Source organism: Haliotis rubra, unplaced genomic scaffold (genome assembly GCF_003918875.1).
Source record: "Haliotis rubra isolate DU_JTF1 unplaced genomic scaffold, ASM391887v1 Scf815, whole genome shotgun sequence".
NCBI lineage: Eukaryota > Metazoa > Mollusca > Gastropoda > Lepetellida > Haliotidae > Haliotis > Haliotis rubra.
The window spans coordinates 243,192-266,297 of record NW_025767541.1 but is presented as its reverse complement, the minus strand read 5'-3'; the positions used below and the strand labels follow the sequence as shown (position 1 = coordinate 266,297).

At 40.2% G+C, this 23,106-nt stretch overlaps 1 protein-coding gene across 2 annotated transcripts in view; it reads right to left on the bottom strand.

Moving 5' to 3' along the window:
• Positions 1 to 23,106, bottom strand: part of LOC124261911 (guanylate cyclase D-like) — a 50,074-nt gene that overhangs the window by 7,545 nt on the left and 19,423 nt on the right. For both annotated transcript variants that reach the window (XM_046696275.1, XM_046696274.1), the window contains exons 2-13: positions 19,390 to 21,317; positions 14,403 to 14,613; positions 11,840 to 11,986; positions 9,084 to 9,319; positions 7,142 to 7,669; positions 5,706 to 6,027; positions 4,584 to 4,764; positions 3,559 to 3,654; positions 3,037 to 3,315; positions 2,447 to 2,574; positions 1,439 to 1,674; positions 104 to 248 (exon numbers count right to left, since the gene is read on the bottom strand). In XM_046696275.1, coding sequence (XP_046552231.1) covers positions 104 to 248; positions 1,439 to 1,674; positions 2,447 to 2,574; positions 3,037 to 3,315; positions 3,559 to 3,654; positions 4,584 to 4,764; positions 5,706 to 6,027; positions 7,142 to 7,669; positions 9,084 to 9,319; positions 11,840 to 11,986; positions 14,403 to 14,613; positions 19,390 to 19,459 — 2,579 coding nt within the window. In that variant the 5' untranslated portion in view covers positions 19,460 to 21,317. The remainder of the gene's footprint in view (positions 1 to 103; positions 249 to 1,438; positions 1,675 to 2,446; positions 2,575 to 3,036; positions 3,316 to 3,558; positions 3,655 to 4,583; positions 4,765 to 5,705; positions 6,028 to 7,141; positions 7,670 to 9,083; positions 9,320 to 11,839; positions 11,987 to 14,402; positions 14,614 to 19,389; positions 21,318 to 23,106) is intronic.

Below are 23,106 nucleotides of genomic sequence, written 5' to 3'. Positions count from 1 at the left end.
CTGGGCTCTACGGTCAGCACCTACCTGCACTATCATGGTGTTGATGGTGCATGGGGTGGTTCAGTGAGGCATATGGACAGGCACCAAGACAGTCAGCACCTACCTGCACTTGATGATGATGAGGCTGATAATGGTGATGATGATGAAGCCAACAAAGCCCATGACGTTAGCGATTATGATTGCCATCTCACACGATGTCACGCCTAGGACGGACCGAAAACGCTCAATGGCACAATCTTCAGATGGAACTGAAATAGTAATACAATATATCTTAATTGCAACTCCCAGAGATTGAGATTATGGGAAACCGATTCTAACCTAGAATCGCCATGTTGAGTGAGTAGGTGAGTCAGTCTGTTTGTGAGCAGAAATGGCTTCACACAATACTGTAAACGTATTATATATCGCGCAGGTTTTATTTTCGCGCAAAATATTTTACCGCGAAAATTTATACACAGCGAATAAACCTTTCATTCGTTCATTGTATTATTTGCAGGGATTAAGATTACCGTGTGTATTTGAGCCGGAAATAGCAATCAGCTGTGCACACGTATCCCGGCGATCAAGTTAAAACATGCACAATAATATAACGGGACGAAGTCTGACGCAGTCATCAGTAAAATATAATGCAGATTACTATTATTCAACCCAAAGAAATATAACCTAGCATTGTGTAATTTTAATTACAGTTTTTGCTCTATAAATTAACTAAGATTACCGTGTGTATTTGAGTCGGAAATAGCAATCAGCTGTGCACATGTTTCCCGGCGAACAAGTTCAAACATGCACAATAATATAACGGGATGAATTCTGACGCAGTCATCAGTAAAACATAATGCAGATTACTATTATTTAACCCAAAGAAATATAACCTAGCGTTGTGTAATTTTAATTACAGTTTTTGCTCTATAAATGTAAAATATATATAATCAACACTAACGTTATACGGACCCTCTATGAACGTGGTAAGTTGTACGCACAATGGAATGGGGTAAAATAAGGGTATTTTATTTATTCATCAAGATTTTATTTATATTTATTCCTGCATATCACGAAAATGAAATCACAAAAACCTTCATATACGGTAGAAGTTCATTTCCTTGATAGTCAATTAACACATCAATCATCACATTCACAACAACCCGGCTTGTTTGAAATTACGCGATTACGACTTCGGACTCAGTGTCATCTTTGCCACTCTGGTTGCAATTGTTTTCACTGCTATTAGTGGCAGCAGTTCCGGCAATTACTGACTGCGTGAATAATTGACCGCGCAATGTAGTCTAAACTGTCAATTCCGCCAAATTTGCACCAAGCGAAAAATAGAACATTTAGCAATGAATGGAAATCGAACCCAGGCCTTCAACATGACAAGCTAACGCCTTAACCACAATGTTTCCCAGTTTTCAAGTGATAGAACAGAACTGCAGCTACTGACCAGTGTGTCCGTCAGTCGGCTGGCGGCGGTCCCTGGTCAGCCATCTTATCTTGTCCTTGTAAATATCCAGCACACCACCCTCTTCCAACTGCTGGGGATTGTAATGGCCTACCACCTTTGTCCCGTTGTTGAAGAACTGCAGCAGAGTCACGTTCCCCAGGCGATCACTTCCATTAAACTTGATCAGCCCAGACACTCCTTGGAAGCTTGTTTCATTCAGAGCTTCCATTAGCTTCCTGCAACATCGAGAAAATACATGCTAGAAAAAGTCAACGTAGTCATAATGTCACTGAGAACAATATGTCAACCTGTACAAAATACTTGACAAGGTGACTACTGGCTTCATGTACTGACTGTAGAGGTACAGTAGCTCATCTTTAGAGATAAAGATGTGGTCAACCAACTACTTTGTCTGAAATCAAACAACCACACCTCAGTATGACACAGAGAGTAATTAACACCTTGTGACACTTTTGGAATCTGTTGGAACAATGAGTTTGCTGTTTGCAATGAGTAGAAGTGCAAACAAGTTATTTTCACTCAAGATACTCCTTTCTTGTTCTCCAGTACAATACAATTTCTATGCAATACAAGGGTACTCAGACCTTAAGAATTAGGAAACCAGACATAAGAAGTGATTTAAACATTCTTAAGGATGAAATAAGGAAGAGTTGAAAGTGATAACTTTTACTACTGTATTCATAATAGGGATAATTTCTTTCCATAATAAACATAAGTTATTCTGATTCGGCGAATATATATTAAAACAGAATGTCATATGTAATGATCCCTACCAAAATTTGCACTGGGAAGTATATTCCCAGCAGTTAACCATTCCAGATATCATGATTGGAGTTTTGGTTTTCAATTTTTGAAGCAAAACAAACAACTATCCTTAACACAAGACTTTACTCCCAGGTGCAAATGACTGGCTGGCAAGCTTGACTTTACATACAAACAGATGCTATTGTAGACAAAACGATTTATTTGGCGATTTTAGTAACTCACAGTGTGGTAGCCTTCTCATGCAGGGTGCTGATAGCACTGGGCTGGGTTCGAAAGAGCCGGTCCAGCCCATGGGCAAACACCCACACGGCATCATACACGAAGCTGGCAAATGGGGTCTCTTCTACATCCTGCAATAAAGAAACATTCAGATCTATTTCATCCAGTTCCAACAGACAAGTCCCCAGCCAACTGAGTTAATATCTGTATTTTCTGATATCCCACAAGAGGTGGATACCTTGTGACTGCCATGTACTCATCACATGGCTCTCACCACAGGCGTCAGTCCTTGAACTGCATTATTTCCCTTCAGCTTAACCTTTTCTGCAATACTGAAGCCCTGAATGAAGCAAATCTAAAACCACAGGACCAGTGAATGGACAATAATTAGTGGTCCTTTCTGTACCTCACTGGTCCAAAATAACATTCGTAGATTTACTTAACTATCAATACAAAATTCACTGCCCACCAGGACCACTGCAAACTTATCACGGTCCTGTTGAATTTTTACTAGCCAGGAACGACAGGACCAGCTTAGATTTCGCACACTGTATGTATTCAGGTACTAAGAGTTAGTCTAACAAGGTACTCACAGCCTTATCTACTCGGTTCTGGTACATTTCCTGGTATTGGCGGACAGTGATTCCTCCAGCCACCTTGCTTTCTTTCATATCGTCAGACTCTGGGTACGCCTTGGACAGAATGAAATGACCCTCAATGGCTGTCTCCATCTGTTTGCGATTACATGGGACATTCTCTTGCAGATCGGGCTCGTTGTGATTGGGTTCTCCGTTGTAGTAGTCCACATCCCACCAAAGGGCAGGGTACCAGGCTGGCAAGAACCATACGTAACCCTCGTAGGCTGTCATTTTCTGAAACACAGCCATCAGAACTCAGCAAATTAACAATCATCAGTCAATGAGATTTGTACTTTCAAAGGGATTAAAGAAGAAATCTATTGACTGTTCATTAATAATAGTTTGACCTGCTGTACAGCCTTTTATTTTCACCTAACAATACATGAAAACATGAACGATTCTTTAGCTAATCACTGTCAAGAGTTGTTCTTTTGGACGGAATTACTGATGTTGAGCTTCACGCTGAGTCCTCCATACCTGTCTGTACGCCTCGCACATGACGGCCCGTGCAGCAGAGTCGTAAAAGTCGGCTATGATGATCCTCACATTACGATTACGCAATTCAGCAAATATCTGGAACAAGGGAGTTATTTCTAAAATACCAACCAGTTCAACCATACTATTTGTGCAAAAGCAAGAATCAGAAAGATCATTAATTCTTTAAAAAAACTGCAGTTATCCTCCAAAAATGGCCATACGCATATGTATTCAAACATGACAATGATGATTCAAACATGACACCATTCCAAAGCCTGTGGGGCGGTGGGGTAGTGTAGTGGTTAAAGCATTTGCTCATAACACTGATAACCCAGGTTCAATTCCCCACATGGGTACAATGTGTCAAGCCCATTTCCGATGTCCCTGCTGTGATATTGCTGGAATGTGGCTAAAGGCAGCGTAAAACTATACACACTCACTCACCCATGCCTGTGGAAGCATGAAAGATTTATCTTTCTGAAAAACTACATAGCTTAGACAGTGTCCAAAAAACTTCTAAACCTATCCCACATTTCATGGCAATGACAGTCAGCTGCAACTGTGACACAGCCAAACTCTCCTCCCCTTTATCTATATGCTCAATCAAAACAAACTCCCAAAGCCCAGTTATGTCTGTATCATTAAACACTGCATTCCACATCAGTCCATAACAACAGCTCAACACTCTTCACTCACCAGCTAAGGAACCAATCACTAGAACACAGAGTGAGTGAGTGAATTTGATTGATGCCACTTTCAAAATGACAGTTATAGTAGTTGTATCTCCTGATGTCATCTTATTGTGTGAAGAAAACACACATAGACATAAGTCCAACGGCAAATCTAGGATTCACATTCATAATCACAGGTTCCTGATGTGCCCAAGATACACAACTGTGCCCAGAAAATTGCAGTCCCATAAATGACAGGGCTACTTAAGCCAACTGTAGATAACATTGATGATATCTAACTTCGAGAGCCTCAGGTGTCACACACAAATAGTATTGCAAGGATTTATGTCCGACCTGGGAGACGTCAATGTTGCTGCCGCTACGGACAATTTGACGCTTGGCTATGACAGAGATGCCCTTCTTCTGGAGGTAGGACTGGAGCTGTATGTGGTAGTCAGGGAACTCCTGGCCACTCTCGGCCAGTGCTCCTACGTTTTCCCAACCCATCTGCTTGAACAGCTTCCCATAAAGAAACCTGAAACATCAGACAGCAACTTACATCATCACTGTCATCATCATCATCATCATCATCATCATCATCATCATCATCATCATGTCAATAAGACGCCATGCTTTCAATACCAACACTAACACCACTCCTCATCATCTTCATCAGTTGTCACATATCATCATCATCATATCAATAAAACGCCAGGCTTTCAATACCACCACCACCACCTCTCCTCATCATCTTCATCAGCATTGTCACATATCATCATCATCATCATCATCATCATCATCATGTCAATAAAACGCCAGGCTTTCAATACCACCACCACCACCTCTCCTCATCATCTTCATCAGTTGTCACATATCATCATCTTCATCATCATGTCAATAAAACGCCAGGCTTTCAATACCACCACCACCACCACTCCTTATCATCTTCATCAGTTGTCACATATCATCATCATCATCATCATCATCATCATCATCATCATCATTATAAGTCAACAATCTTCAAAATAAGACAACCTGTGAAGATCCATGTTAGAACTGATCTTCAGTAACCCCTGCTTGTCATAAGAGGCAACTAACGGGATCGGGTGGTCAGGCTCGCTGAATGGGTTGAGACATGTCATCTGTTCCCAATTGTGTAGATAAATGTTCATGCTGTTGATCCCTGGATTGCCTGGTCCAGACTTGATTATTTACAGACCGCTGCCATATAGCTGGAATATTGCTGAGTGTGGCGTAAAACTAAACTCACTCACTCAAAATAAGATGCCATGCTTTCATCCTCATCATCATCCTCAAAATATCATCAGTTTTAGCACAGTAGACAGTGCTGTACTACAGATATATTTGTATGGAGATAAATTGAAATGGTCTTTAAACTTTTCATGAACTCTAAATCTACATGACCCAAAGACAGTGGACTGTAGCCTAGGTCAGAGAGCTCTCATCTCTACTCACCTGTGGTAGTTGATCTGTGGGATGGTACGGAAAAAGTATGGGTATTTGCTTCTGTCAGTGAGCGAGGAAGCCTCAGCACCGTAGCTCACCAACACCATGTTAAAGTGTTTGGAGAGAGCAGCGATGGGTACTGCTGTGTCCGAACACCCGGGACCTAATATTCCTGCCATCGGTGAAGTTGGTGTCTTCTCGGTGATGAATTTGATGAAAGCCCTCATGGCCTCGTCCGCAACACACCGGGTGTCACTCACAAGCATCTCCAGCTGGTGTTCTGGTAGAATTCTGGGGTCTCTGTTGACCATTTCTATAGCTAACCGACCTCCTGGAACAGAGTCATCCTGTGGTCAGTAACAGTATGAGTCTCAGCCAGGTTGCATGAGATCCTATCTGTATGGTAGATATCATCTGTTATTTATATGTTATGCATATGTTGATTTAAGAAAGGAGTATATTCCACAGAAATATTTGTGTCACCCTACGAGGGAAACACTTCAAATCTGTTCATATAAAATTGTCCCTGTTTTTAACACCATTGTTGACATAAAGATGGAGTTTGATTTATTCTAGCAACTAATTACCACTGTCGTGATGTATTTCATTATATGCACTGTCCATACTTTGCCTATCATTATAACACTATGTATATGACCCGTGAAGATCCGGATTAGAATTGATCTTCAGTAAACCATGATTGTCTTTAGAAGACTAATGGGATCATGTGATCAGACTTGCTGACCTGGTTAACACGTCATCATATCCCAACTGTGTAGATCGATGCTCATACTGTTGATCACTGGGTTGTCTGGTCCAGACTCGATTATTGACAGACCGCCGCAACATAGCTGGAATATTGCTTAGTGCTGCGTAAAAATAAACTCACTCACTCACTCACTCACTATGTATATGGGCCAAAATCCTTATGTATATACAGGAAACTATCTATTTGGGCTTCATTGCCTGTTCAACACTGTATCTGACTGTTAATCCTTTTCAGCAGTATCTGAGCGGTGAGGGATTCAGTTTGATCCAAGTACCAGTTCATATGAAATAGTTTGTCTTGAGCAAAACATTTCCATAAGAATACCAGCATTGCTTTGGTGTTATTTGATCAGTCCAGTGTCAGAATTGTCTCCCCTTGCAACTATCCTGCACATTAATTTGGAAGGATATTCTGCTACAGCAATAATGCAGTAATATCGAGTTTGGACCCATAGAATAGCTGTAGTAATCAAGACAAGGGACAGCTAGACCAATCTTGACACACCCAGTTCTTCAATCCAATGAAAGCTATGTTACTTTTGTCAGAAATGTAGTCTTTCAAATATCTTTAAAAACCTGCAAACAATTCACAATAAACGTAATTCATCCCTTGTTACAATCCTGCTCATATGTACTGATACCCTCTGATCTCTCAGTACAGTCCATGACAAACATACCTTCCACTAGACCTGGCGCCGTCCAGAGCTCTCCAGATATGGGGAACAGTCCTCCGAGATAGATTTTGGTTTTATTGGACAAATCCTTCGGCATCCATGCCTTCCATGTGGAATTATGATGGTGAATCCATCTACATGCTATATCATCTGCTGTTGCAGTCACGTTTTGGTTATGTAATTGTAAGATGTGATCATAATCGTCTTGTGAAAATGTCATTTTCGATATTAGATCATAAGCTTTAGGAGCATTGCTTTTGATTTTATGCCATACAACCTTATTAAGTTGATTTACATCAAAGTCACAATCATACGGTAAATTTAAAGCATCACTTTTGCACAGAGGTAATTTAATTCGTGTGAAATTATTACAAGCTAGGATGACACTGGGGTGCCAACTAAATAGCAACAGTGGGGCTTTCTTGTCGGACTGTTCTTTTACAAAATTATTGAGATTTCCTTCTAACCACACTATATCCACCAACAAATTTAGTCTCTTCACTTGTTCTTTTATAACCTCAGCAGCTAAATCTGAAAAAGAACCAAAAAGTGACATGTAGAGCTCGCGATAGCAGTAGTGGAGCTTGACAACTCTATTTTTAATGCAGAGGTGAACTCAGACCTACAGATAACTTTTTGGGTCATTGAGTTATGTACTTGCTTGTGTTCATCTCAATTGGGTATCCTAATTTTTCTTTGAGTAACTAAAAAAATTGTACCCACCTCACTCAAACTCAGTTGGGTGTTTTGCCATTTCCCATATACTGTTAAAATATAATAAAGTTCAAATGTTGTTTTATGTGTTTGTTATTTATATTTGATCTCTAATATGAGAAACAAGAAGAAAGACTGCAAGTTGCCAAGTTCATGTGCTGAAATAGAACCTCTCAATATACCTCAGTTATTGTATCTGTTTTTGTGTGTACGCATGTAAGATTAAATTTATTGAGTATTTACAAAAATTCAAGCATACTTTTTACGCAATAACTTAATAGGAATTGAGTTTTCAAATAATTATTTGCATAATTTACGCAGATATGCAGCTTATCTGTACCTCTGTGAACTTTGATTTGATACATATAAATTTGCAGATAAAAATATTCAGATATTTACAGGTTTTGAATCCATGATAGAAACCTCTGGAATGAAAACACTGAAGGTTTATCTTCAAATTCTACCATTACATAATGACAAAGGCAAACTGTTTATCGCAGATTTGACAAGTAATGGGGCATCAAATGACCTGATGTTTTAAGTTGAAAGGGTTCTAGGATCAGTAAAGATTGATTTGCAGATATATCTGTCTAAATGTTTGTTGCATGTATCCAAACCATCATTCTCACCATAATGCTTGAACTACTTCACTCACACCCAATACAATAATTTTGGCACATGTATCCTTTAAGTGTTATTCAACCTAACATCCATAAGGAAAACGAACTGACCTTTGTATTGTAAGTTTTGAAGTACACATCACTATTATGATGTCTTAAGATTGGAAGTCTAAGCATTGTGATACATGAAACAATAGGTCACAATATGTCATACAGTTACACCAAAAGTCATGATTACTTCATTTTACGAAACAATCTAATTATTTTTTGTCAAAATATTTCTCAAAATAAATTGCCACAGTTACTGCAGATGATGTAAATAAAGTAAGGTTAATATTTGAAATTGGCGGCTTTTAATTAATCACTTTAATTCTGTCCCCAGCAAAATTATGGACAAACGTAAATGTGACATTGCCAACGGAGCAATCAGTATGTAAGATTCTAAAATGTGAGGTAACCAAATCTTCATACATTTGTTTTACTTTCTAGAACCACTTCCTCTTAGTTCCTCATGGCACATTAGCAAAACAATACAATTATGCAGACTTTCGGAAAGCATACGACAAACCACATAACATTGTTATAATATGATAATGAAGTATTCAACTCACCTTGATAACTAGAAAACATCGTGGCACACTTGATACGACCTGCTCCTTTTCCTCGACAGCGAGGACCATAAAATATTTTCTTAGGGTCTATATTTATATATTTTGATGTATTTAACTTGTCCATCCAGTGGAATGTATTGACAACCATTGGGAGCTGCAGCGCCCTCCAGTGGTCAATGATGGTACCATTCTTCCAGAACTCTTGTACAGTGTGTGTATCTATGAACCAACCCAACCTGGAACAAACATGGTTGAACTCAGAACACAGTGAAGTGAACTCCGATATACTATATTTGAAGAACAATTAAACCCTATAATAATTACAGATTATCTGTCTCAAGTTCATTCAGACCCAAACCTCAGAAAATACCATAAATCAGGTGTAACAAGGTTGCAAACATAACATCCTCTTATACAACATCCAGGTGTAACATCCTCATACATGACATTCAGGTGAAACATCATACACAACATCCAGGTGTAACATTATAATATACACAACATCCAGGTGTAACATTATAATATACACAACATCCAGGTGTAACATTATAATATACACAACATCCAGGTGTAACATTATAATACACACAACATCCAGGTGTAACATTATAATATATACAACATCCAGGTGTAACATTATAATATACACAACATCCAGGTGTAACATTATAATATACACAACATCCAGGTGTAACATTATAATATATACAACATCCTGGTGTAACATTATAATACACACAACATCCAGGTGTAACATTATAATATACACAACATCCACATCCAGGTCCAGGTGTAACATTATAATATACACAACATCCAGGTGTAACATTATAATATACACAACATCCAGGTGTAACATTATAATCCAGGTACATTATAATATACATCCAGGTGTAACATTATACACATATCACAACATCCAGGTGTAACATTATAATATACACAACATCCAGGTGTAACATTATAATATACACAACATCCAGGTGTAACATTATAATATACACAACATCCAGGTGTAACATTATAATAACATTATAATATACACATCCAGGTGTAACATTATAATATACACAACATCCAGGTGTAACATTATAATATACACAACATCCAGGTGTAACATTATAATATACACAACATCCAGGTGTAACATTATAATATACACAACATCCAGGTGTAACATTATAATATACACAACATCCAGGTGTAACATTATAATATACACAACATCCAGGTGTAACATTATAATATACACAACATCCAGGTGTAACATTATAATATACACAACATCCAGGTGTAACATCCTCATACACGACATTCAGGTGAAACATCATACTCAACATCCGGGTGTAACATTATAATATGCACAACATCCTGGTGTAACATTATAATATACACAACATCCAGGTGTAACATTATAATATACACAACATCCAGGTGTAATATTATAATATACACAACATCCAGGTGTAACATTATAATATACACAACATCCAGGTGTAACATTATAATATACACAACATCCAGGTGTAACATTATAATATACACAACATCCAGGTGTAACATTATAATATACACAACATCCAGGTGTAACATTATAATGTACATAACATCCAGGTGTAACATTATAATTTACACAACATCCAGGTGTAACATCCTAATACACAACATCCAGGTGTAACATTATAATTTATTACCCACGTGGTCAACATATGGGTAGTTGCATACTAATCTTGTATGTCAGACAAGTGTCGTATCGCGTTGACCTGTGTCGTAACGACTTGACGTGAGATTCTAACGATTTGATTGGTTAACCAATGACCACTCATTTAGGCCACATTGTGACGGAACTACTTTTTCATTCATAACAACTTACATGCATTGTGGGAATGTAAATATTGCGAACGTTGCCGTATCGCTGTTTAATTGTGAGTTGAACTGAGGCATTATATACGTCGAAAAACATAAACGCAAAGTTTCCACTAGTGAGGTTAGCCGAGTGAAGCAACTGCAAACCAAGAAAGTAGCTACGGAGTAGTTTAATGTTGGAGGCTGTATGAGGCATTGACAACTGACATGCATTGTGACGTCGGTTACCAAGGGGGGCAGACGAGCAAGGGGTAGTGACGTCATTACAGTGTGACGTCATGCAAAAAGTGTACTACAGAACAACATTCTTCCGCAACCTCTTTATGAAACCAGTTTCGGTTGGAAACCATAACAATAACAAAAATACGCTATTTTGTCAATTTAATGCATGTAAGACGTGGGTAATAAATAAAATACCACACTCTGTCTCATAACATACGATTTATACGAAACTCGTGACCTTCCTATGGTTTCTGACCTTGCTTTCACTTGGTCAGATACCATAGGAAGGACACTCGTTTCATATAATTTGTATGTAATGAGACCCCGTGTAGTATTCTCTATATACACAACATCCAGGTGTAACATCCTCATACACAACATCCAGTTGTAACATTATACACGACATCCAGGTGTAACATCCTCATACACGACATCCAGGTAAAACATCATACACAACATCCAGATATTAGATGAAATACAACATCCAAGTATTACATCATAAACGACATACAGGTGTAACATAAGACATAAAGGTGTAACATCTTATACATGTTTTGAACATATAAGAAATCACACAATCTTACAGGTTTTCAATTAGCAGGCACAATAGTATTTCCCCTTTGTTGAGAAGAATATCAATGATAGAACCCAAATTGACAGCGCCTCACCTCCTCCCTGATGGCCCAAACGGCCCACAGTCCAACACCTGTCCAGTATTCATCCATGGCGCCTCATTAAACCCAGCTGGCATCCACACCTCCAGGTTTACCATGGTCTCCGGAATAGAGTCCTTGCTAATCTGCTGCAAGCTGCACCTGGTTGGACAAACATACTTCGAATTGCCGGGACTATCACTATCACATAAAAACTGGTGTACATATCCATGACTGATTCATTTGTTAACCATCATCTATCTCTGATTCAGCTGTTAACCATATCCTTGACTGATTCAGCTGTTAACCATATCCATCTCTGATTCAGCTGTTAACCATATCCTTGACTGATTCAGCTGTTAACCATATCCATGACTGATTCATTTGTTAACCATCATCCATCTCTGATTCAGCTGTTAACCATATCCTTCTCTGATTCAGCTGTTAACCATATCCATCTCTGATTCAGCTGTTAACCATATCCTTCTCTGATTCAGCTGTTAACCATATCCTTGACTGATTCAGCTGTTAACCATATCCATGACTGATTCATTTGTTAACCATCATCCATCTCTGATTCAGCTGTTAACCATATCCTTCTCTGATTCAGCTGTTAACCATATCCATCTCTGATTCAGCTGTTAACCATATCCTTCTCTGATTCAGCTGTTAACCATATCCTTCTCTGATTCAGCTGTTAACCATATCCTTGACTGATTCAGCTGTTAACCATCATCCATCTCTGATTCAGCTGTTAACCATATCCTTGACTGATTCATTTGTTAACCATATCCTTCTCTGATTCAGCTGTTAACCATATCCTTGACTGATTCAGCTGTTAACCATCATCCATCTCTGATTCAGCTGTTAACCATATCCTTGACTGATTCATTTGTTAACCATATCCTTGACTGATTCAGCTGTTAACCATAGCCTTGACTGATTCATTTGTTAACCATCATCCATCTCTGATTCAGCTGTTAACCATATCCTTCTCTGATTCAGCTGTTAACCATATCCTTCTCTGATTCAGCTGTTAACCATATCCTTGACTGATTCATTTGTTAACCATCATCCATCTCTGATTCAGCTGTTAACCATATCCTTGACTGATTCAGCTGTTAACCATATCCTTCTCTGATTCAGCTGTTAACCATATCCTTCTCTGATTCAGCTGTTAACCATATCCTTGACTGATTCAGCTGTTAACCATATCCTTCTCTGATTCAGCTGTTAACCGTATCCTTGACAGATTCATTTGTTAACCATATCCTTCTCTGATTCAGTTCTTAACCATGTTCAGGTGTTAACCATATCCTTGGCCAATTCACTTGTTGACCATGTTCTGTTGTTAACCATATCCTTGACTGATTCATTTGTTAACCATCATCCATCTCTGATTCAGCTGTTAACCATATCCTTGACTGATTCAGCTGTTAACCACATCCTTCTCTGATTCAGCTGTTAACCATATCCTTCTCTGATTCAGCTGTTAACCATATCCTTGACTGATTCAGCTGTTAACCATATCCTTCTCTGATTCAGCTGTTAACCGTATCCTTGACAGATTCATTTGTTAACCATATCCTTCTCTGATTCAGTTCTTAACCATGTTCAGGTGTTAACCATATCCTTGGCCAATTCACTTGTTGACCATGTTCTGTTGTTAACCATATCCTTGGCTGATTCACTTGTTGACTAGGTTCATAACTTTATGTTATCAATATTTCACCAGCTTTAACAGACCCAGTTCCTCCTTTGCCTATGTATGTCCCAGTGAGTACCAATGTTGGGAAGGAATCAACCCTCAGGCAGCTCCTGCTTCATGAGCAATCTCTTTCACCACTGAGATACCCAACCTCCCCTTATATGTTGCAGACTTCCTAGCTTTTCTATCACCAGAGAATGTCTTCTCAAATAATGTTTCCTTCTTTTCCATGTTTTAACTGAAGTATATTTGATGAAAGGAAGTCTCCATTTGGGGTGAAATGCAATTAGGTTGGGTAAGATAAATATACACTTTTAGGCATCAAATTTAAAGAGAAAGGTCAGGCAAATGCCTTTTTAATCATTATTTGGTTTATGGATCAAGTGACACAAAATAGAGGAATTGGAAAGAAAAATAATAGAACTAATATTTGTATAATGTTTTGTATAAAAATCTAAAAAATTCAAAATCTTGCAATACCTTAATGAGACAACTTTGACATAAAAACTGAAAATTGGAAAAAATAGAAGTAATTTACAGGACAATCCAGCATTGACAGTGAGAGGCAGTCAGTCAAGCCATATTGAAGTAACAATCACCCTTCCATGTCTTGTCAGATTACCTGTCCTATCCTGCCCTGCGTCCAGTTCCACTCCATTACTGAATTTTTTGGGGAAAAATCTGTAAAGCAACTGTACTATTTGTACCAGCACTCAACAATTGTGAATACCTGGACCGTTCCCTAATTCTACATTCTACAAGCATTCGATAAACTAAAAAAGCTTCAAGAGACAATAAAACCAGTGTTATCATTACTAAGTACTCTTTAACAACAAACACAAATATTTGTAAACAGACAAATAATCTCACTGTTGACGAATTGGGCATCCGAAGATTCTGTTGAGTATCTGTGTGGCATTGATGGAGTTCTGGTTGTTGACCTTCACAGAGTAGCCTATCGTCTCCTCCAGAAGGATCTTGAGGATGCCGTTGGCGACCATGTGGGTGAACCTGTTGCTGCCCTCCAGAATGATGGACAGATTCTTCTCATTGTGATACAGGGACCGGTGCTGGAAGTACTCTGAAACAGTCACCATTGCAGTACTTTAAAGGTCATCTTCAACCCTCGGATTTCTTCAACTGTGGTGCAAATGGTATGTGAATGAGTGAGCAGAGAGTATTACTTCACAATGCCGTAATATTCCAACAATATCATGGCATGGAACACCAGAAATGATTTTCCCATATTGTAGTATTTTTACTCATATGGGGAATCGAAACCAGGTCTTCGGCAAGACAAGCGAACACTTTAACCATGAATGTCAACGAGTCATTTTTATAACCTGTATATTAGAAGCATAGGATTTACCTAGATTTAGATACTGTGGGAACAATCGCATGGACCCCTGAGCCCGTAACTTTGTCACTACATTGATAGAGTCAAAACTGTAATGAACATGATAATTAACAGGTTCACTGTGTTCAGCGTGAGGATTACAGTCAAATCCCGATGAGTCGAATCAATGGGGACCAAGTAATAAATTTGACTTATCGATGTATTCGAGACATAGGTATGTCTATGAGGGTAGAAAAAAAGATGATCCAGTCCTAATTCCTCCACCTAAGCATTTGTTTATCTAATGATTTCCAAATCACTAATAGGGGCACCTTATCACTTCCAGTCTGATTAGCACGGCCAGTGATTTCCGTAAAATCACTAATCTGCCTTTTGAACTCACCCGTCAATGGCGAAAAAGTGTGAGCCTCGATGGTTTGTTAATTGGATCTGTTTGCTACACCAATCAACTTCTCATTGACTGACTTCGGCTTATGTATACAAGATTGCTGTTGTTTGAATCTCATGGGACCAAATTTCCTTCTCGAGTCATCGTGTGTATTTATGAGACGAATTCGTGTAACCAGAAATCAAATGATGACAACTATAACAGGGAATGGTCGGACCGACAGGTACTTCGAGTTATGCATAATATTCGAGACACCGGCATTCGACTCATCGGGATTGGACTGTATAATTAATTATAGTCTGTATATAGCATTCCCAGTAGTTTTTGCTGATCAGGTTAACCATTAAATCATTGCAGACTATTTGACACAGACAGCCTGGAAGAGCTTAATGAAGCAGTGCAGACTGACACCGCCTCAAAGGGGTTAACAAGTTCAGACACAATGACACACAGTCTCCACAGGTTAACAACCAGCCTGTGTCTGGGAACTCTGGGAACTCTGGGAACTCTGGGATCTCTAGGATGGGAACAAGCCAGGGTTGGTGTTGTCGGTGCAACTGCTACCAAGCTGTCGGCAGCTTGACAACAAGGAGTCTTTGTCTGACAAGCCAGTCATTTATTGATATTGCAGTGGAGCTGTCACCTGCCCGGTTACACTGCCCAGCAACACACACCAGGAGACACAATCCCACACCACTGACCAGTCACAGATAGGAACAGGCTGGTGGCTGATGATGACGATCTGTAAATAATCAACCCTGAACCAGACAATCCAGTGACTGATGACCAATTCTCACTGTCAGGGTGCAAGGGTGTTATCAACCAGATCACTGAACCTGACCATTGAAGGAGGCCTTATGACCAGAACATGCTCGTGACTTTGACTCCCCACAGGGAGGTAATACACAGAGGTTGTGACACAGAAAATATACAATTGTGTCTTTGTTGTTTTATACGCAGCACTTACCCACCTTTATCTCTGTAGCTTGTAATTAATCAAACCTGTGAAACCCATGTTAACCTCAAGAGGATATTCCATGTTGCTGTGGTGTGACAACCTGCATCAACCAAGTAATCCAACCTGATCACCTGATCTAATGTGGTGGCCACTACACCTAGCAATGGTCTCGGAAACAATATCAGTGCTCTAAAAACTCCTTTGTCAAACTCTTACAAGAGTGTGTTGCTATCCAGTCATCTTCACGCGTCCGTGGTGTAGTGGTTAGAGCGTCCGCCCGGAGAGCGGAAGGTCGCGGGTTCAATCCCCAACCGCATCATACCAAAAGACGTTTAAATATGGTAATTGTTGGTCCCTGCCTGGCTCTCGGCATTAATGGGTACAACAAGGACTGGTCGGCTTGGAGTCAGTATAATGTGCCCGAGTGGGGTATTCATGCTTCACTGCGGCATGGTATCTCAGTGGGCTAGCACTATAAAACCAGCTTAAGTCTGGGCTAGTACAAGCAGCCGCACATACACATACACATGCATGCACGTCGTCATATGAGCGAAATATTCTCAAGCACGACGTTAAACCCAATTTCACCTCACCTCACCTCACCAGTCATCTGCAGGCAAACCCATTTTGGAGGCGGTTACTGGTAAATATAAACCACTCCCAATAACTGTTTACCAAGTATGCTTTAAAAAGGATGAAAATTACAGGAAATTATAGAACATGATGATATAGATACGGATTAAGAACTAAAATTACTTAATATATCTCTGTAGCTCACTTTAATTTATCTGGAACATCAGAACACATGGGTAAACAAGACATATTACAAGATACTAAACCAAGTGAGTGAGTGAGTGAATTTTTCAAGTCACATAAAAAGTGCTTCAGCCAAATGGCGACCAGAACAAATTAGATTGCTTAGGGTCAGCTGACAATAGACAACACAACTAAGAACACTGTTTTTACTGAAAAACTAGCATGTTACCATAAACACACAACCAATACACTGACTGACTGAGTTTGGTTTTACGCCGCTTTTAGCAATATTCCAGCAATATCACCGCGGGGCACACCAGAAATGGGCTTCACACATTGTACCCATGTGGGGATTCGAACCCGGGTCTTCGGCGTGACGAGCCAACGTTTTAACCACTAGGCTACCCCACCGCCCCTACAACCAATACAGAACAGTATACATTCTATAGATCATACCAACCAAGTTAGTCACTGTACACCAAGTTATACTGAGGCCAAGAGTAATGTTTCAATGTGCATCTATTCTATCCTCAAAGACAAAACACAGTTAGAACTTACTTGATGTTCTTGTAGATCTCATGCATTCTGTGCCCACAACTAGGAAAGGGGATTAGGAGGGGTGCTGTTGTTATAAATACCATGAGGTTGAGTGAACATGATGGATCATTTGATCATCTCAAAATGTAAAAAAACCTCACTTAATCACAACGTCTATCAGTCATTTACTTATTCATATGAAACAGGGGACAGGCAGTTAATGTATGTGGCCTCTGGTGTACCAAGGAATGGATGGACCCACTCTTAAGCCAAGGAAAGGATAGACCCATAGTAAGGCCGAGGATGAATAGATCCAGTATAAGGTCAATTGGTGGACAGGCATGGATGGACCCACTGTAAAGGCAAAGAGATGGATGGATCAAATGTAATGCCTAGGAATGGATGGACAGGCATGGATGGACCAAGAGATGGAAGGACCCAGTGTACTGTAAGGCCAAGGCATGGGTGGACCTACAGCTGGACCAAAAACTGGATGGACCCACTGTAAGGCCAAGAGACGGATGGACCCACTGTAGGGCCAAGAGATGGATGGACCCACTGTGAGGCCAAGAGATGGATGGACCCACTGTAAGGCCAAGTAATGGATGGACCCACTGTGAGGCCAAGTAATGGATGGACCCACTGTGAGGCCAAGTAATGGATGGACCCACTGTGAGGCCAAGAGACGGATGGACCCACTGTAAGGCCAAGTAATGGATGGACCTACAGCTGGACCAAAAACTGGATGGACCCACTGTAAGGCCAAGAGACGGATGGACCCACTGTAAGGCCAAGAGATGGATGGACCCACTGTAAGGCCAAGAGATGGATGGACCCACTGTAATGCCAAGAGACGGATGGACCCACTGTAAGGCCAAGAGATGGATGGACCCACTGTAGGGCCAAAAGATGGATGGACCCACTGTAAGGCCAAGAGATGGATGGACCCACTGTAGGGCCAAGAGATGGATGGACCCACTGTAAGGCCAAGAGATGGATGGACCCACTGTAAGGCCAAGAGATGGATGGACCCACTGTAAGGCCAAGAGAAAGGCCAAGAGATGGATGGACCCACTGTAGAAGAGATGGATGGACCCACTGTAAGGCCAAGAGATGGATGGACCCACTGTAAGGCCAAGAGATGGATGGACCCACTGTAAGGCCAAGAGATGGATGGACCCACTGTAAGGCCAAGAGATGGATGGACCCACTGTAAGGCCAAGAGATGGATGGACCCACTGTAAGGCCAAGAGATGGATGGACCCACTGTAAGGCCAAGAGATGGATGGACCCACTGTAAGGCCAAGAGATGGGTGGACCCACTGTAAGGCCAAGAGATGGATGGATCCACTGTAAGGCCAAGAGATGGATGGACCCACTGTAAGGCCTAGGAATGGATGGACCCACTGTAGAGCTAAAGGAGGGATGACCCAATGTGCGGCCAATGGATGGATGGACCTATGACTGGACCAAGCAAATGGATGGATACACTATGGACCAAGTAATGGATAGATTTACTTTTCTGACTAATAATCAATGGCTCCTAACACAAGCCTAGTTCAAAATATGGGGACAGTGGTGTAGCCCAGTGGTAAAAGCGTTGGCTCGCCACACCAAAGACCCTGGTTCGATTCCCTACATGGGTACAACGTGTAAAGCCCATTTCTGGTGTCCCTTGTCGTGATATTGCTGGAATATTGCTTGAAGCGGTGTAAAACCATACTCACTCACTCACTAACTCACTCTTACAATAAGCATGGGTTCCCAGACACCAGTTCTAATCCGGATTTTACAGGGATCCTCTACTGGGAGCACCACTTAAGCTAACAATGTAGGTAAAAATACAGGAAGTAAGTCTTACCTGGTTGTTTGTTGAAACAACGGCAGAATACTGCCGACACCAGCGCCACCAGAACAAGTGATGACTTCATGACAACGCCAGCTGTCACAACGCCCCAGAAAATAGACGACTTGAATGAAGGGAGATAACTATCTTCATGGTATATCTCGTCTGACAGCACTGTAAGCTGATCACCATCTGGCTGCCTTCTGTACAGCGTTGTACTGTTTCTAACTCCAAGACAGGCGTCTGACAATGACACTCCACGATGCCAACAAATCAAGTCACAGATGCACCATGGGGTCACATTAATTACACTGTCAGATAAATATATTCAATAAATCGAAACCAATCTCCTGCGAATTTGTCACTTACACTGCTGTCAATATAATCCATATGGAACACAATGAACCACTATCTTGTTTTAGCACCCATTTCTGGCTTCATATATAATCCTCACAGCAGTACTCCACATGGTATTGTTGAGTTCTCTCATAAATGAATTGGTGCCATTGTTTCATATGTGACGGTAATCTCACTGTCTAAACAGCCAACTCTGATTGAAGCATGTTGCCTAGGTTACGATTAATTCATCCACATTCATTCACCTGAAGTTTGATCCGTGCTGGCAATGTTGATTTAACGTGCCAATCACACACCAATATACATCAAATCTTGATATGGGCAGACGTCAAATTTCTCCAAGGAAATGAAACACGCACTCGGATAATATCTGCCGGATATAAGAGCTTGTTCAATAATTGAGTCAGTGATATGGCGTGTTTTTATCACATTTTTATCACAAAGTCAACAAAGCTTCTATCATCACAAACCAAGATCAACGCTCACAGCAACCCTTGAAAACAGTTGTCAACCATCAGTATCAGGACCGTCAGCTGTGTCCCATGAACACTGTCGTAAAACAGGAGCCTTCAATCACAAACGTAAGTCTCTAACTTGATCCACACAACACCTTGCTGATGGTCCTATTAAACAATCCAAGAATGATGATCTCGTCGGTTGAATTACACCGACCCTCGACAAGGGCAGCCCTATTGTTCTGAGTATCAGCAACAGATTAATTACTCTCCCATCAAAAGATTAATGAACTTTGCTTGGAAGTAGTAATCTGTCAAGCAGATCTGACAGGTGAGTGCAGTTAATTTGCTGAAACGAGGTAATCAATGACAACTGTTATGTGAACTCTTCTGCTTCACGGAATCATGAAAAATTAACACATACTTGTAAAAATGAAAAAAAGAAAGGATTCGAGAAACTTCTTGGCTTGAGGGTGTGAAGTTTCTGTATGGAATGATTAAGGTGTAAAAGTATGGAAATATTATTTTGGGATCACAACAGTTTGGCATGAACCCCTGACAATATTCTGGTATGTAATCGTTGATATGTAATATGATGTGTCAATATTTCCTTACATGGAATATAGGATGTAGACAGTACTGGAATGTTTGAGGTAATAACCTAAATAATCAGGTTACGTTCTGTACAATAAGTTCTTTCAAACTTGTGATGGGGTCATGGGGAGCATGGGTTCTATATTATAATCATCTAATTGGTACACAACCACAGTTGAAGATCTGTAGCTTCTGAAACTTTTTTGCAGTTCTGTTTGCTATGGCCACGAAATCTGTAGATCTGTTGCTATGAAGATGATGAGTATATTTGTTGCTATGGAGACTGGAGAAATAGTGGGTTACCACAGATGGGGTACTTCTTATCAGCTTTTGATATTTATGTAGATAATCTTTCCTGAACAAGTTTCACAGGCTTCATGTGAAATTCCTTGGTGGTTGGCTGCCATCGTCTTCAGACAGCCTGTGAGTGGTATCCTTGGTGACCACATCAAGGGCATCTGTTGCTTCTGTTGCCCCACTCATAATATCTACTGGAATATTGACTCCGCCTTCCTTTCACTACTGAGGGCTCCATGTCTGGAAAGAGAAAGTTTGATTAAGAAGCAATAAGTGCCATCCCTATTGAAATAAGTTGAGTGAGAGAGTGAGTTTAGTTTTAGGCCGCACTCAGCAATATTCCAGCTATATGGGAGCGGCCTGTAAATAATCGAGTCTGGACCAGACAATCCAGTGATCAACAGCATGAGCATTGATCTACGCAATTCGGAACCGATGACGTGTCAACCAAGTCAGCGAGCCTGACCACCCGATCCCGTTAGTCGGTTCTTACGACAAGCATTGGTTACTGATGATCAATTCTAACCCGGACCTTCACGGGTCATTGAAATATGGAACAGAGAAACAAGGCATGTTCTCTCATCTCTGTTGAGATTCATCAGTATGGTTGCAAAGAGAGCTTGTCCTTGAACTCAATAAATTCAAAACAATCCTCAACACTAGTTGCATTATAGCAGCGTTCGAAATACCTATGGCTTATTTTCAACACGGACTGCCAGATTCTCAAATTCACCTGCCTGACGGTCGGGTTAAAATATACTTTGTGGACATGGAAGTTTTGGTCAGGGCTGGCAAGTTTCTCATCTAACCAGTCCTGTGGTCTGGCTGAAATGTTTGCGAGTTACCCTGATTATAATGAGAATGTTCACACTAATATTACATTTTGCTACTACAAAACTAAGATCTGAGGACATCTCATTTTCGGTTACGTCAGCCAACTTAAAACATTGACTGACCAAACAACTAACAAGAATCCACTTGACAAGCAGAAAGGCAAATTTCTCAAACAATATGGCAGTAGTTTCTATAAACCAATCTCTGCTCAAGACTATACATTGATAAAAAAGATGAATTTTAGAACAAAAGTATGTTCTTGAATGTGTAACAGAGACTGGATGACAGCTGTTCCCATGGTCGATGGAAAGTCTCGTCTGTTGAAATGATTATCCCACTGAAGGAAGCAGTTGACAATGATTTTGATGGATTCAGTTAAACAGCCAGCAACTGTCATTTGGAATACCCTGTATAAACCTTCAGACATAAGACAATGAAAGGAATAATAAACACAATGAAACTAGGAAGGACTCAGTTAGTCATTCATGAGTATATTCATAAAATGCTAAATCGACTACTTATTTTATCCTAAAATCTTGCTGTTTTTCCCAAAACTTAAACTGCCAGTTTAATATCAGCAGCTGCCTTACATTAGTAGGATATCACTAGGCTTGTGAATGTGACATATATGATTTCAACACCGTTCACGTGATATCAATATTCCTTTGAAGAAAAAGTATGTAGTAGCCCTGAAATATTACCTCAAACAATAAAATGGTTTTACTACAATATTATGACCTAAAGTTCCTGTGAATTTGGGCATTATTATACAAGAAGATAATTTCAACATTTGTTGGTTGTGCTACAACCAACTCAGCAATATTCCAGCTAGACGAGAGCAGTCTGAAAAATTCAAGCCCGGACCAGACAATCCAGTGAGTGACTTCGATTATTCACTTGAGATACATGTGCAATGACGTGCATCTACCAAGCCAGCAAGCAAACCACCCAGTCTCTTAGGACACATTACTTACAACAGGCATGGGTTGCTGAAGACCAATTTTAACCAGTTTTCCTGGCGGTAAGCTTCTGTCAAACATTCATAAGTCCAAGGAGTTTCACTAACACAACTGCCTGTGCCCCAAACACATTCACATCAACAGGTTGGAACACCACTGACCTGAGAGTCTGTACTGCCCACCAAATATTAATAATAGACTGAATCCATACTAACTTAAGATACTATCGCTGTGAC